The 14,385-nt window shown below is 53.7% G+C and overlaps 2 protein-coding genes across 2 annotated transcripts; both read left to right on the top strand.

Moving 5' to 3' along the window:
* The first annotated feature begins 135 nt into the window (after positions 1–135).
* On the top strand, positions 136–5,405 carry PEX11A (peroxisomal biogenesis factor 11 alpha). The gene is made up of 3 exons (XM_030497402.1): positions 136–247; positions 542–657; positions 2,176–5,405. The coding sequence occupies exons 1-3, from the start codon at positions 192–194 to the stop codon at positions 2,739–2,741; spliced, it is 738 nt and encodes a 245-aa protein (XP_030353262.1). The 5' UTR covers positions 136–191; the 3' UTR covers positions 2,742–5,405.
* Positions 5,406–8,716: 3,311 nt separating this feature from the next.
* PLIN1 (perilipin 1) lies at positions 8,717–14,344 on the top strand. The gene is made up of 8 exons (XM_030497401.1): positions 8,717–8,814; positions 9,838–10,036; positions 10,171–10,253; positions 10,579–10,831; positions 10,979–11,178; positions 11,696–11,848; positions 12,427–12,660; positions 13,277–14,344. The coding sequence occupies exons 1-8, from the start codon at positions 8,770–8,772 to the stop codon at positions 13,655–13,657; spliced, it is 1,548 nt and encodes a 515-aa protein (XP_030353261.1). The 5' UTR covers positions 8,717–8,769; the 3' UTR covers positions 13,658–14,344.
* Positions 14,345–14,385: the final 41 nt, after the last annotated feature.

Genomic DNA, 14,385 nt, shown 5'->3' with positions numbered 1-14,385 from the left:
GGGGACACCAACCCCGCCGCTGGTGGTTGCCGTGGCAACGGGGCGTCGCCGCGAGGCCCGGCCGGGAACTCGCCCCACAGCGGAAGGTTCCCCCGGCGGGGCGGGGCCCGGCCCCGGCGGAGCGGGGCGGAGCGGAGCGGCCGCGGTCCCCGCACACGTCCCGCGGCTGCCGCCCCTCCGCCGCTGCCGCCATGGAGGGCTTCGTGGAGTTCACCAACCGCAGCCAAGGCCGCGACCAGATCTTCCGGTGAGTGCGGGGCCGGGCGGCCTCGGGGCCGGCTCCTCGGGCATCCCCGAGGGATGGCGCTGCGGGGGACGGGGCGCTCAGCCGCCTTAGCGCGCCCTGCCTCGGGCAGGAGAGCTGACTGGGCCCGCTGCTCCCTCTTTGTGCCCCTGCCCCGGGCTGGAACTCGCCCTGGCGCTGCCGAGGAGCGAGAGGGGCGGCCTGAAGCTCGGAAATAAGCGGTGCCGTGGTGCTGTCGTGCCTGTGAATTGTCCGTGTTTCACCTCTGTACCGTTTTCCTCGTTTTTTCCATTCCAGAGCCACTCAGTACACATGCATGTTGCTTAGCTATTTAATAGAGCGTAAGGCTGATAAAGAGAAGCTGGTAATGAAACTCAAGCAGTTGGAGTCTAGCATGAGCTCTGGCCGGAAAAGTAAGTACCTGGTGTCGAGGGGGATAAGTCCTTCTTCACTTGCTCCTTCCAGCAAAACAGCTCCTGGCCGTGTGTTTTCTGTAGTTAACTTACCTCAGGCCACAAAACCTCTTTAGTATGTTCACAAAGTGGTCAATAGACCTTATCCCTGCCTCAGCTTGATAGGGCCAAATAGGCATTTATTACTCCCTCAGCGTGTTCTCCCATCAGGCAGCCTGAATTACTGCTGGCAGAACGAGAGAATTAAGTGAAGTCAGCTGCAGAACTCAAGTTGTCATCGCTGTGCAAGGACAGACCACAGAGTCACAATGCCAGGCTGGCTTGCTGCGCTCTCATTAGTCCTTCCAGCTAATGGTTTGAGACAGCCTGAGGTTAAGGAGCATCGTCCCAATAAAATCACCTCTGAAGGTCCGTCCTTCAGTATGCCTTTTATATCGTGCTTCACGCAGTAATTTTCTTTAGCCATTTTTCTCTGCTAAATCATATACCCTTCCATACTTCTCTCACAGTCACTTCATTCTGTGTCACAGTTGCATACATTATGGTTAGCCTGTTGCTGTGGTTGTACTGCTTGCTTTCCCGTTGACCTTCCACCTACTTACCAATTGCTCGATCTTGGAACAACTTCAATATCCGAGGCAAATATTCTAGTTTAATGTGTTACCATGGATTTGTTTTACTATTCCAGTTAGCCCCAGTGTATGGCAATTTCTAGCAGGGAGGCCAACTGGTTTATCAGCATAGCCATGGTTCTCCTGCTTCTGCTAAAGAAATAGCTAGTAAATGTCAGGCTTGAATTCAGGGCTCTTCCAGTTCCACTAAGCTTGGGTGCTGCCGACATCTGTCACTGTCACAGTGCAGGAGGTTATGAAAAGCATTTTGCATAATACTGCATTGACATTCACAGGGCAAACCCCAAACTGTGCAGTGCGTGAAATCAGGCTTATCATATGTTACAGCTTAAAATGGGGTACACTGTTCCTGTTTGTGCAGGGCTATGTGTACCTCTGGCAAGTTGATGGCTGAGGAGAGATTTGGGTCTTAGGGTGCCAGGCATGTGAATCAACAGCTTCCACAGAAGCTTAGGAACATCGTAGCTCATGGTTGCTGCAGGGTTAGTGCAGTAACATCTCCTGTCCACACAGTTAGGCGGGATCCAGTGATACATACAGCTGGAATTGGAGGCTCTGTTTGTGTCCCATTTGTTGACACCGGTTCAGAGGGTACCCAGGCTCTGAGAACGGAGCAGTAGGAGAGGGCTGCAGGACCTGGCTAGTGATAGAACTTGTGTGCAGGGCCTGGGCTGGTGCAGGTCAGAGCTGAGACGTGTACACCCATTTTCTTGCTGATAGTAGCTCTTCATGCTGTGAGAAGAAAACTCTTAAGGATACAAATGCCCAAAGGCCACTGAGTTATTTAAAAGTACACGTGGACAGTGACATGCCAGGTTGTGCTGTGCAGGGCTGTGTCTCTGCAGTGAAGACCATGCCATGCTAACCTTTGTGGGGTTTCTTGCAGTGTTCAGACTGGGAAACATGGTACACGCCTTGGTAGCAGCCAGAAGAGCTACACAGCTGCCAGATGTGATTCCTCGCTTCTGCCTTACAGCCTCCAACCTGACCCGTGCCCTCTACTTCGTGTGCGATGCGGTGCTGTGGTTGAACAGTGTCGGGCTCCAGCCTGATGTTGATAAGCCAAAGTGGCGGAATTGGGCTACCAAGTGCTACTACATTTCACTCTTGATGAATCTAGGCAGGGACTGGTATGAGATCTCCTGGAGGCTGGAACAAGCTGTACAGGAAGAAAAGATAAAGGGAAATTCCTTCTGGGACAAACACAATCAGGAACTTAATGGTGTGAAAAGTGATGGTGTGCATGGTTTTTTCCTCCTGCTGTTTCAGATATTGAAGAAACATCCTCCTCTGCTGCTGGACTTGGTGAAGAATCTCTGTGATCTCTCAGGTCCTTTGGATACGCTGGGGATCTACAAGACCAACCCAGGAGTGGTTGGTTTTTGTGGTGTCATCTCCTCCCTGGTGGGGATCCTCACATTAGCAAGCCCACATCTGAAGCTGAAACAGTGACATAAAAGGAGCTGCACAGTATGCAGCAAGCCAACACCTTTGGTCCTCTGATAGGTTTTTATCCTCCATATGGCACTTTCAAAGTGGACGTGTCTCGCAGTAACCTCAAGATTAATTTTGTTCTCTGAAGAAGTGATTTCTACTCTTTATCCTTCCCTGTGTCTTTGCAGATGAGTTTGGTGCCATGACACACTCCCTGATAGCATAAGTGGAGATGGGAGAAGGCATAAACAGGACTTGGAACATGGCTGCTAGATAAGGAAATACTGATGTTCCTATATTTTAATACAGGGTTGTGAAATAGCTGTTTAGACAACTGCAATAGGTATATGACTCATAACTAATTGTGTTTACACTGGAAAGCTGGAATTCCCTGATCAAAGGTTCCTACAGTCAGGTTTCCTATAGTGGGCTCAGGCAAGTTAAGAGCTGTTGTTAAAATGGCCTGAACTCAAGTAGAGGTGTTCTCATGGGTTTGGGCTGATGGATCCTGCTATCTGTAGGTAGTGGTTTGAATGCAGTGTGATGATAACTAAAGAGTGGTATGATCTCTGTCACATGCACTGGTGGCACTGGAGCTGTAGTCTAGTGAGTGCCAACTCGTGTCGCAAGAAATCAGCACTGTCTTCTTTTACTTCAGTAATGTGAGCCAAGGACCATTCCCCACTGGCTCTGACTGCTCCAGCAGCCCGTGGCTGCAACGTGGGAGAAGCCTGTGTGAGTGCTGGTGATGCTGTGATTTGTAGGGAGCTGGGTTTCCAAAGTTGTGAATCTGGAACCACTCACAAGCACTAACTATCCTATTACACACGCACCTTAACTCCCAAACCCCTCTGGTTCCAAGTGCAACAATTTTCCATTAATCATATTGTGATAAGGAACGTGATTTGTTGTTTTAATTTGATGTGAAAAATCCCAGTATAATGAGGAGCTTTGGGATGTGTAGTTCAGGAGTTGAGCCTGGCTTAGAGCTTGTTGAGTCAGGAAAACTGCAAGGGAGTGTTTCTAGTTGTGTAAGCTCCCAGAGGGAAGGGAGTGGAGTTGGCTGTGATAGTATCAGAATCCCCTGTGAGAGTTGAAGCTTATTACTGGATTTGGGCATTCATGGGTTAGATTTTCCTCTCTAGTCCTCCCTCCCCTCCTCTCTCATGACCACAAGGTTTCTTGTGTGTTGTCTCGCTGGTTGAATGGGTTCTACCATTTGAAAATGCCTTATGTTTGCCCTGCAACTGCATTATGATTCATTACTTCCCTCACTGGGAATGTTTGCCTGGCAGTGTCATCTGGGTTAAAAGAGAAATGCTGTGTCCAGCTGTCTAATGTGGCATGAAATCTTTGTTGCTCCTGACTTTGCAGTTCTGACGCCATCTGAGGAAAATCTGCACATTATCTAGGAGATAAAATGATCATTATTCTTCATCAGAGTTAGGTCTGTGTGTTCTGCTACTTTCTGGTACAAGGACTCCTTGTTTAATGTGTCAGGAGATGTGCACAGAGGCTACTCTAACCTGGACCAAGGTACTCTCTTACTGGTTTTGATGCTGCCTGAAAACAGGAATTGAAAGGTGCTGGTCTCCTTCATTAAAAGGCAAAAGCTCTGGAACTGAGTAGGCACAGTAGGGCAGAGCCCAGTTAAGTCATTGTGGTCAGACTTGAATTACTTCCAGTTTGAATCTGAAGTGTTATCCTGCCAGTGAAGTGTTCTAAAAACAGAGGTTGTTGGGCAGCATAAATGTGCCTGAAGACCACATGTGGCCTGCAGCAGCTCTTCTTTTTGATATGGAAATGAATACCATTAAAAGTAGAGTGTGCTGGCAGTTCAGACCGTAGTGAAGCATTATGTATGAGATATATTGTCTTCAAGGGCTTCCTCTCCTTTATAACAATGGAATATTTTTTGTTTCTTTACTCCATTTGCCTTTCAGCTGCTGGCAATGCAGAGCCCATCCCTCCCTTGGTCAGATTTGATCCTTATCCCAGTGAGTAGCAACCCTTGTGAGGAAGGAAGAGGAGCATTGATGTTCTGGTAGCAGAGGTTTGGCCACCTTTCGCCTACAGAATTTCATCTTATTGCAAAAAAAATAGTGCATTTTGAATTGCTCTCAGGGAGCTCTCAGATACAAACTACTTCTTTCGCTGGTTTGTGAACTCATTTCTCTTTTTCTCTTGTACTTACCTGTAGGTAAAGGGAAATTGATATTGAACAGTGCTGCGGCACTGAGCCAGCTGCACCTCTCTGTGCCCTGCGGAAGGAGAAGGGTGTTTTCTGCCTTGTGCCAGGCAAACACTGTGCGAAGCCCTGAGCCAGGCTTTGATGTTCCTCCTGTAGGGGCTGGCTTGCACCAGCAAGTACAGACTTCATGTGGGAGATGGGGCAGGGAATTTTTAGCCTCTCTCAGCCTTACCTGTCCCATTCTTCATGATGTGGGTTGGAACATGCAGGAGTAACTCTCTTTACTGGATGTTAAGCACTAATAGTTGCCTTCTGCTCCCTAGCTGGAGGGTAGCGATTTGATGTACCTTAACATAGTGTGACTGAAGCCATAGAATCACAATCATGTGGAGAAAATCCTTTTAGTGCCTTTTTTTTGTATCTGTTTCTAATACAGCAGTTGCAATAAGGGCAGCTGTTTGAACACAAGCAATAAACTGAGATGAGCCTGACACTGTGTCTGTGTGTGTAACTTAGAAGGTGGTGTAAAGTGATGCTGAAGGAGGTGGTGAGGGATGGAGCCAGGATAACATGAAAACCAAGCGTCCTGTTACCTCCTATTCCCTGCAGTAAGAGTCTTGCAAGCTTGAGAGCTCCAAAATGTCAGTTCCTGAACAATGCACAAAGCATGGCATTCAGCAGTGTTTTAGCAAGCGTTTCCTTCTGAATTACTGATCTCTTACACATTGTGTAATGGAAACAGTTGACAGGAAAGTGGCCTTTGTGAGATGTGCAAAGTAATCTACTTACAGACAAGGCCTTCCTAATGTTAATACTATGCTTGGTGTGGTATTTCAAGGCATCAGTGAGCCATTTGGGATTCCCAGAGTGGCAAGAATGATCAAAGGTCTAAAACCCAACATCTCCAGGGAGGGACCAAATGAACCGGTTCTGTAGAGGAAAGGTGACTGGGGAAGGGTGTGAGAAGACGTCAAGTGTCTAAAAGGTTGTCAAGAGGAAGGCAATAAATTGGTCCTTAAATCCATCCAGGGGGTAATACATGTGTATTGCAGCAAGGGAGAATTAAGTCACACTTCTTTTTGAACTGCAAGTACAATAGAAGACTAAATGCATTGCCCAGGAAGGCAGTCCTTAAAAAGAAAGCAGACAGACAGCTGCCAGCAGTGGTTTAGGGGGTGCTAATCCTGCCATAGGGCATGGAAATGAATTAGTTACCTCTCCAGACCCAAGTGTAAAGATATCTTGCAGGTCTTTGGGGATCCAGCCACAATATATGAATGGGTATGGAGCAGATTGCAGAGACCAGGGTGTAAAACTGCTTCCAGGGTGAGCTCTCACTGTTGCCTGCAGAAACACAAGGGGGAGGTGGACGTGGTGGTACCTTTGCACTGCAGAGCCACGGCTGGCACAGCCTTTGCCCTGGAGGAAGGGGAGAGGATGAGCGAAGGCGTTAGTAGGGCAAAGGCTGTGTTGTGTGTTGATCCCGGCTGCAGCCAAGGCAGAGGGAAGGTTGGCATGCCCCCTGCACTGTGAGCAAGGCCAGCGGGGATGGAAAAAGTCTCAGTGCCAAGACAGCAAACGTTTGCTGCCCTTTGTCCTGCTGTCTGCAGAGCAGTGACTGCTGAGCTGGAGGCAGCTGAGGACATTTACTCACCTCTGTGCCCAGCTTTGCAGAGCCCTGGGCTGGAAGCAAACTTGAGGATCTTTGGGAGGAAAGGGGGTATTTTCCTCCCATCCATGAGAAATGTCCCACCTTCATGTACAAACAGCGCAGCCAGGAGCAGGGAGCGGTGGAGCTGTGTTGGGTGAATGCCTCCACGTCCTGCACGGGGGGTGTTCAAGGACTTGGCTCTGCTGTTTGGGCCTCCCCGATGCTGAGCAGCATGTCAGGGGTCTCCCTGCCTTTTGGTGCCTGGTCCAGGACACAGAGCAGCCTTGTATCAGAGGCTTACCTGCAGCAATCCCCTTGGCAGGGAGCAGCAGCAGTGAGAGCATAGCAGCAGGTCAAGGGGAGCAGTTGTTCCTCTCTTTGAAGCACTTGTGAGGACACATTTGGGGAACCATGTCCTGTTTTGGCTCCGTCAGCACAGGAGATCTTGACTCCAGCAGAGGATCACTATGAGGGTAAGGCATTTAGGGGCACAGAGCACATGCTGAACCAGCACAGATTGGAGCCCAAACTCTGCTTGGAGGCACACAGAGCCAGGATAAGAGATGGCAGGCACACATTGCAACAGAGGAAATTCCATCTGGATATAAGGAAAAGTAGTTTACCGTGAGTATGGTTAGCACAGAACTGGGCCCCAGAGAGATGGGGGTCTTATCCTTGGAGACTTTTCAAGACTGGACAAGACCTTGAGCAGCCTGGTCTAGCTTCAAGCTAGCTTCTTGCTTTGAGCAGGAGTAGAATGAAGTGACCTCCAGACACCACTTCCAACCTGACTTTTTCCTCCATCTCTGCCTACTCCAAAGGCCTGGAGTTTTCCTAATGCAGTGTCTGACCCGGCCCTCAGCTAAAAGCCTCACCAAAACCCTGCATGAATTCCCTTCCTTGGACTTGCCCAAATCAGATTGTTCTATGCAGGATGTGTCCGCTGTGTCCACCTTCTGCTCCTTGTGCTTAGTAAACTCTCCTGGGGAGAAACTGTGTTCTTGGTCTGTGTTGCATTTCCCAACAGGATAAGATCCTGGTCCACCATGGGGCGTAACAGGGGCTACAGAAACACAGGAAGGTTTTAATCTCTGTGGAAACTCTGCCTGACTCTTCACCTTCTCCCTGGCTACTCATGACTTGTTGCTTTTGAGGTGGTGAGGTCCAAGGGCAGCTTCTTCTCACCTTCTCTTGATGGAGCAGCATTAAACTCTGGTGCATCCCAGCTGGGCCCCAGCATCGCAGGGAAGACAACAAAGGGGATTTTCTGCTGTCATTTGTTCCAAATTACGGTGGTTTTATGGAGTTCTTTGGCCACTTTCCACCACAACGCTCCAGCTCCCAAACCCCACGCAACCGGGAGGTGGGGCCTGGTGGTGGTAGTGGCTGGGGCACGGTGCATCGCTCTCACAGGACCCGGGTGAAGGGACGGTGCAGCCAGCACCCTCTGCTCCTGCTCTGCCCCTCGGTGAGTAGCGTGTCCCACCAGGGACAGCTTCAGTGGGAGGGGGGGTGAGAGCAGGGATCAGCTGCTATCCCTAAACCTCCTGAATTTCATCTGCTGCTAAGGAAAGGGAGTCCAGGGCTGGGAGCTGGAGCTGTGCTTTGTGCTGTCACCCTGCCAGGAGCAGTGGAGATGGGTGTTTTGGGATGGTTTTGCCCCCTGCATCGAGCTGGGATGCACAGGGATGGGCACTGGCATTGTGAGTGGCAGAGGTGCAGATGTGCGGGAGGGGGATGCTGAGCACAGCTGGGCAGCTCAGCGCATCCCTACCCTCAGCTCCTCTCTCTGCTCCCATCCTGCTGCCTTGCCCCTTCCCAGCCTGCATCTCCCAGCCTCCGTGCACATCTATTAGCATTCCGGTCGCTCCAAGCTTGCTTTACAGCAGTGACATTTATCCTGCCTTGTACTGTAGCTCCTCCAAACTAGATGCCTCTCAACTAATACTTTGCATCTTTTGGGTGTTAAAACACACGAGCAGGGCAGGGCTGTGTGGAGACATTGGTTTTGCAGCTGAACTGGTAACAAGTCAAGCATTAGGCAATGCCGCATCCATTGCACCCATGGGAGATGCCTCAGCCCAGCTCCCGGCCCTGCCATGCTTGGGGGGGAGCAGGAGTGAGTGGGGGGAGCCCAAGCCCAGTCTTGCCCTCACAGCAGGGTCTGAGGCTCCCCGCTTTGCTTTGCAGGTGGATGAGTCACGATGACAGCCAAGAAGAATCAGACTCTGCAGAATGGAAGTGCCAAGGTGGGTGTGGGAAGAGAGGGGAGGGCAGAGGTGCCGGGTAGCACGTACCAACTTGGCCAGATGAATACAAGTCACATCTCACGCTGTCCCGTGTGTCCACCTCTTTACATAGATCTTTACCTGCAGTAATATAGAGCATCATGAAAGGGAAAGGATAAAACCTTTCACTCGCTTGAAATTAAATAGTTCAGAATCAAGGAAGTTAACCCTTGGTGGTGCCTGACAGCAGTGCCTGTCCCTCATCTGTATCCCCACTGTGGACCCCAAACCTCCAGCAAAGCTGGCTGAGCTTTCTGCTCTGTCCTGTGCAACCAAGAGAGCTCTTGCCTCCTGGTTACTGTGTGAGCCAGTGTTCACCTCGGTCCTCCCTTGGGGCTACAGCATCTCTCTTTTTGTTGTCTCATCTCACCAAGTGGGCACTGGGTGAGAGCAGGAGCAGAGGGCTGGAGCCGAAGGTTTATTCTGCTCACCCAGCTTTGAGGGACCTACCTCCAGCCATGCCTTAGCACTGGCAGCACATGTGGCATCCCCCATCACCTGCGCTTGCAGGACACAGTGCCTGGCTCCCTGGTGCCCTCTTCTCACAGCAATGGCTCCTACCAAAGCCCTGAGTGCCCTCAGGGACAGACCTCTTCCTCTCCCCTTTTCCTTTTTGAGGTCCATGTACCTTACTTGTCACAGTGGTGATGGCACAGACGAGACAGGTGCCACACAGGCACTGGTCTTTGCTGGTCCAAGAACAGGAGCAAGAGATGGGTCAGATGGAAGAAGAGGCAGAAAGCCAGAGGGAGCACAAGATGCAGGGACACTGCCTGTGGCATCCCTGTTCCTTCAGCAGCAGCAGCCAGCCTGCTTGTCCATGGCTGTGCTGAGACCCTCAGTGTGGTTCAAGAAGTGCCCTCCTCCTCCTCCAGCATCCTCTGTGCTCACTGCACCACACCAAATGCCGCCGGTGTGTGGATGATGTGGTGTTCCTCGGGAAACAAGGGCTGTTGGTAACCAGTGCCCATCTGCCACATACAGGAGAACGTGCTGCGGAGGGTGCTGCAGCTGCCCGTGGTGAGCTCAACCTGCGAAAGCCTCCAGCGGACCTACACCACCACCAAGGAGGCCCATCCGCTCATGGCCTCCGTGTGCGAAGTCTATGAGCGCGGTGTGCAGGGCGCCAGCGCCTTGGCCATGTGGAGCGTGGAGCCGGTGGTGCGCAGGCTGGAGCCCCAGTGTGAGTGCAGGGGGGACACAGCAGGGATGAGCCCACCAGAGCCTCCCGTGGTGGGACTGCGCTCGCACTAGCATGTGCCTGGCACAGCCCCGGTGCTTTCCTCACCAACATACCCCATGCTTTGCCCAAGGCAGTTGCTGTGGCTAACAACCTGGCTTGCAGGGGCTTGGACCACCTGGAGGAGAAGATCCCTGCCCTCCAGTACCCGGTTGACAAGGTAAAGCATAGACAGGACAGTCTGGGACCCATCAGCCCCTCTACAAAGCCCACAGCATGTCTCCTCTAGGCTTGTTTCTGGATGGAGATGGGCTGCTGGAGCCAGCACCTCCAAGCAAGGGCTCCTGCAGCACAGGGGATGGTTGGGGTGCTCCCAAATACAGGTCAACAGCATCTTATGTCTCTCCCTGACTGGAGAGAGCTGTTCTGCCCCTCTCAGGGCTATCTACTGGCATGGCCATGGCTGAGGTCCCTGTGGCCCCTCTGGCAGTCCCATGCCACCCCAAGCACCCCAGCAGGGCTGTTCTCCGTCTCTCCACCCGCAGCTTGCATCTGAACTGAAGGACACCATCTCCACCCCGCTCCAAAGTGCCAAAAGCACCATTGGCAACTCCATGGATAAGATCATGGAGCTGGCAGCAGAGGGCTACGAGGCCACCAAGAACACAGTGGAGACAACAGCCAAGTACACAAGGAGGAACTCAGTGACCCAGATGGCAGCCGCCGGAGTTGACACGGCCCTGGGAGGGCTGGAGAAGCTGATGGAGTACCTGCTGCCAGAGGAGGATGAAGAAGCAGGTAGTCCTGATGCCCAAATCCTTCCTGAGGGCGTCTGAAAAGGGCTGGGTCCATGTGGCAGAAGGAAGTCCCTGGGTTTTGTCATAGGGCTGCTTAGGAGCATTGTTCCACCAGGGTGTAAACCCCGCTCTACTCTTCTGCCTTTAGATCAGAAGCCTAAAGATACACGTGGGTCAGCAGCAAAGGCCTCCCAGCAGCAGCCCAGCGCTTCCAGTGCTCCCAGTACCCTGGGCCGGATCGGCGCCTTGGTTAGCACTGCCTCCCACCGTGCTTACCAGCAAACCACCCATGGCCTCCAGCGAGCCAAAGCTAAAGGGCAGGAGCTGGCCACATGGATCCCCATCGTGGTGAGTGCTGGGTTCCTGCTCCCCCGTACCCTCTTTTGGGCTGATTCTGCTTTCAGATGGGACATTTCGGGTTCATTGGAGCACATCCTAGAGCAGGGCGGTGAGTGCTGCTGTTCAGCAGGGTGAGCCAGGGCCGGCAGTTCCCGCAGTACATTCACACACAACCTTGTGCTGTGTTAGTGGGACAAGTTATTTTTAGCCAGCTCCCAATGTATGTACACCGCTGATTTATGGCCTTGCCGTAACATCCTTCCTAAAGCCGAAAGCCACTGCAGATTCCCAGAGAGGATGAGGAGAAGGAGGTGCCTCTCCTCTCACACCCAGAGCTGCCATGGGATCCCCTTCCCCGGCCTGTGCCAATATCCCAGCGCTCCCAGTTGCCCTCAGGATTTCTTCCCATGTGCATCAATGACCCCCCTGCTCCCTGCACACCCCAAGGCCCCCCTGAAACCCTCAGTATAAGCAGGATGGGACCTACCAGCTCCCTCTGAGTGGTGGAGTTTTGCTCCTCTTCCAGGGCAACCTGGCCAAGCCAAGTGCACCCGAGGCACCACGGGTCCATAGTGATGGGCAGGGCTCCTCAACTGGCTGGCTGAGCCAGCGGCAAAGCAAGGTGCCGGAGCAGAAGCAGGAGAAGGTGGGGAAGAAAGACAAGCACCACACCAAGGAGGTATGGAGAAAGGGGGAGCAGTGAGGTAGGGGTGCCCAAAAGCATCCTCCTGCCCATGGACCATGCCAGCAACAGGGATGTTCCCACCATACCCTTGGGACCAGGCTCTCATCCCTGCTGAACTGCAGCTTGGAGGAGGCGAGGGGAGGTTGGGACAGCCCCAGCAGCTCCCCTTCCCTGAATCCCCAAGGCTAAGGGTATCCTGGCTTGTATATTCAAGACTCCTTTGCTGCTGTAGCATGTCAGCACCGAGCTCCCTCCTGAGCCCCTAAGATTCCCCTTCCATTATCCCTATAGCGAGGGATGGTGTGAGCCAGGAGGCTGGGAACAGTCCCCAGCAGCAGCTCCGCTGGGACATGGGGACAGGAAGCAGCAGGTTGGGGTCACTGCCCTTCGCCTCTGCCTGCAGCGGAAGCATAGCCCGGGGCAGAGGGTCCCCGGGGGCCCGGGAGTGGGGAAGACATGGAGTGACCCTGCTGCAAAGGGCTGCAGCGGGGATGGGAGCGCAGGGACAGCCCTGCCCTGCCTGGGGGGGGCTGGTGGAGCCGCGGCCGGGGTCTGAGCTGCTCCTCCCACAGGCAGGGGATGAGCCCGGGCTGGTGGGCAGCATGGCTCACAACCTGCAAACCGCCTGCGCCTCCGGCATCTCCAGCGTGAAGAAGGTCCCGGCGGTGGCCTGGGATGCAGCAGAGGGGTTGATCCTCTTCACCCCCCGCAGGCTGTCCAAGGCCATGGAGATGGTGGATGCTCTTGGGGGAACCCTTGTCAGTGCCCCCAAGCATCTGCTGGGCACCCTGTACAGCTATGTGCCGGTGAGTTTGTCCCCAGCCAGGTCACATCCATCTCCAGCAAACCCCATTTGTCCAGCCTCCTCCCATGAGCACCCCATAGCTACAGGAGGTACCAGAGCAGGGAGATGGGGTGCTACCAGGCTACATCAGTCCCACCCTCCTCCTGAGCATCCCCCAAGCCATGACAGCGAGTCTCCCCACAGAACCAGCAGGTTGTCCAGCAGTGGAACCTTCACATGGTTCATGCCCAAGCGAGCATGCAACCACAGGGAAGTTCAGGCTGAGACTGTCCCCCCTTTCCTTTCCTGCTCCATCCCTGGCAGTGCTCAAGACCAGGTTGGACAGAGCCTTGGGCGACATGGTCTAGGGTGAGGCATCTCTGCCCACGGCAGCAGGTTGGAAGTAGATGATCTTCAGGTCCTTTCCAACCCAAACCATTCTATGATTCCTCCACCCCACTGCTCCTCTTGGGACCATCTCTCCACTGCAGCTGCCCACTCCCCTCCACTGCAGACCCCTCTGGGGGCAAACTGGCTTGTCCTGAGGTTCCCAGTTCCGGGGGGCTGTGTAGCACAGGCAGAGCAGGGCTGGCAGGCGGGTACAGCCTGGCTGGCTGTGTGCTCATCCCACCTCTCAGCTCCGCAGGCAGTCAGCGAAGGAAGAGGAGGCAGCCGGGAGCAGCAAACCCAGCGCGGAGACGAAGCAGAAGGAGGAGGAGGAGGAGGAGGCCAAGCCTGCCACCCCCCCGGCTGAGGAGAAAGCCCAGCTGAGGGGTGACTGGCGGCTGTACCGCGGCCATCACCCCCTCTCCTTCCTGGGGCTGGAGGACCCCCTGTTCCTGCGGCACAACTTCTACCGCAGCCCTGCCTTCGAGCCCGAGTGTCCCCTCCCGCGGAAATCCGCCTTCTCCCCCTACAACAGGCGCGTGAGCGAGGGCTCCTACCGCTTCAGCCCCGAGCCCGTGTACAGCCGGCCTTACTACACCAGCCTCTACAGTCCTGTCTTCAAGAAGGACTGAGCCGGTGGGGAGGATGAGCACATTCCAGCCCCACTCTAATCCCACCCCTCCCCAGCACGCTTTGCCGGGCCCCTGCCAGCCGCCTGCACGCACCTCTGTATTGGGATAGGAGCTCAAAGTGGTACATGTGCCATGGAGTCTATTGGGGCCAGGGTGGGGGAATAAAGGCAGCCAAAAGCCCTGTTGGTGGAAGGAGAAGGAAGGGGGAGGTGGGAACAGAGGGGATCAGAAAGGTGAAGGAGATGCAGAAAGAGCAGTGAGACCAGAAAAAAGGGACCACTCAGGGCTGGCACTGGGCTACCCTGGTCCCCGTTAAGCAGATAGCATGGACTTAGATGGTATAGACATTGAAAACAGCGCTGAAACAGAGCAAGAACAGCAAAGCCACCAAACATCACCATAGCAAGCCTGGTTCCCACCCTTCCTCCCTCCATCCCCCTCTCCAGGACTCATCCCTTGGCCACAGATTGTTCCTCCATGGAGGAGCTGAAGGTTCCATCGACCAGCAAGACTCATGAGTCAGAAAGCCGTGGGCACCCAGCTGGTGGTGGGGTCAGAAAGAAGACCAGTGGGAACAGATGGAGCTCCCAGAGCCCCTCTCTCCCACAGGACCGCGCTGGGCTTCCCACAACACGTTGTTGTATCCGCTGCAATAATAAACCTTCCCGACCTGCTGCCCCTCCCGAATGCTCGGCTGCTTTATGAGAGCGAGCCACTGAAATGAGGGA

This window comes from Strigops habroptila, chromosome 9 (assembly GCF_004027225.2).
Source record: "Strigops habroptila isolate Jane chromosome 9, bStrHab1.2.pri, whole genome shotgun sequence".
Classification (NCBI taxonomy): domain Eukaryota; kingdom Metazoa; phylum Chordata; class Aves; order Psittaciformes; family Psittacidae; genus Strigops; species Strigops habroptila.
The sequence above is the reverse complement of the archived record's forward strand: the minus strand, read 5'-3'. Positions and strand labels throughout refer to the sequence as shown.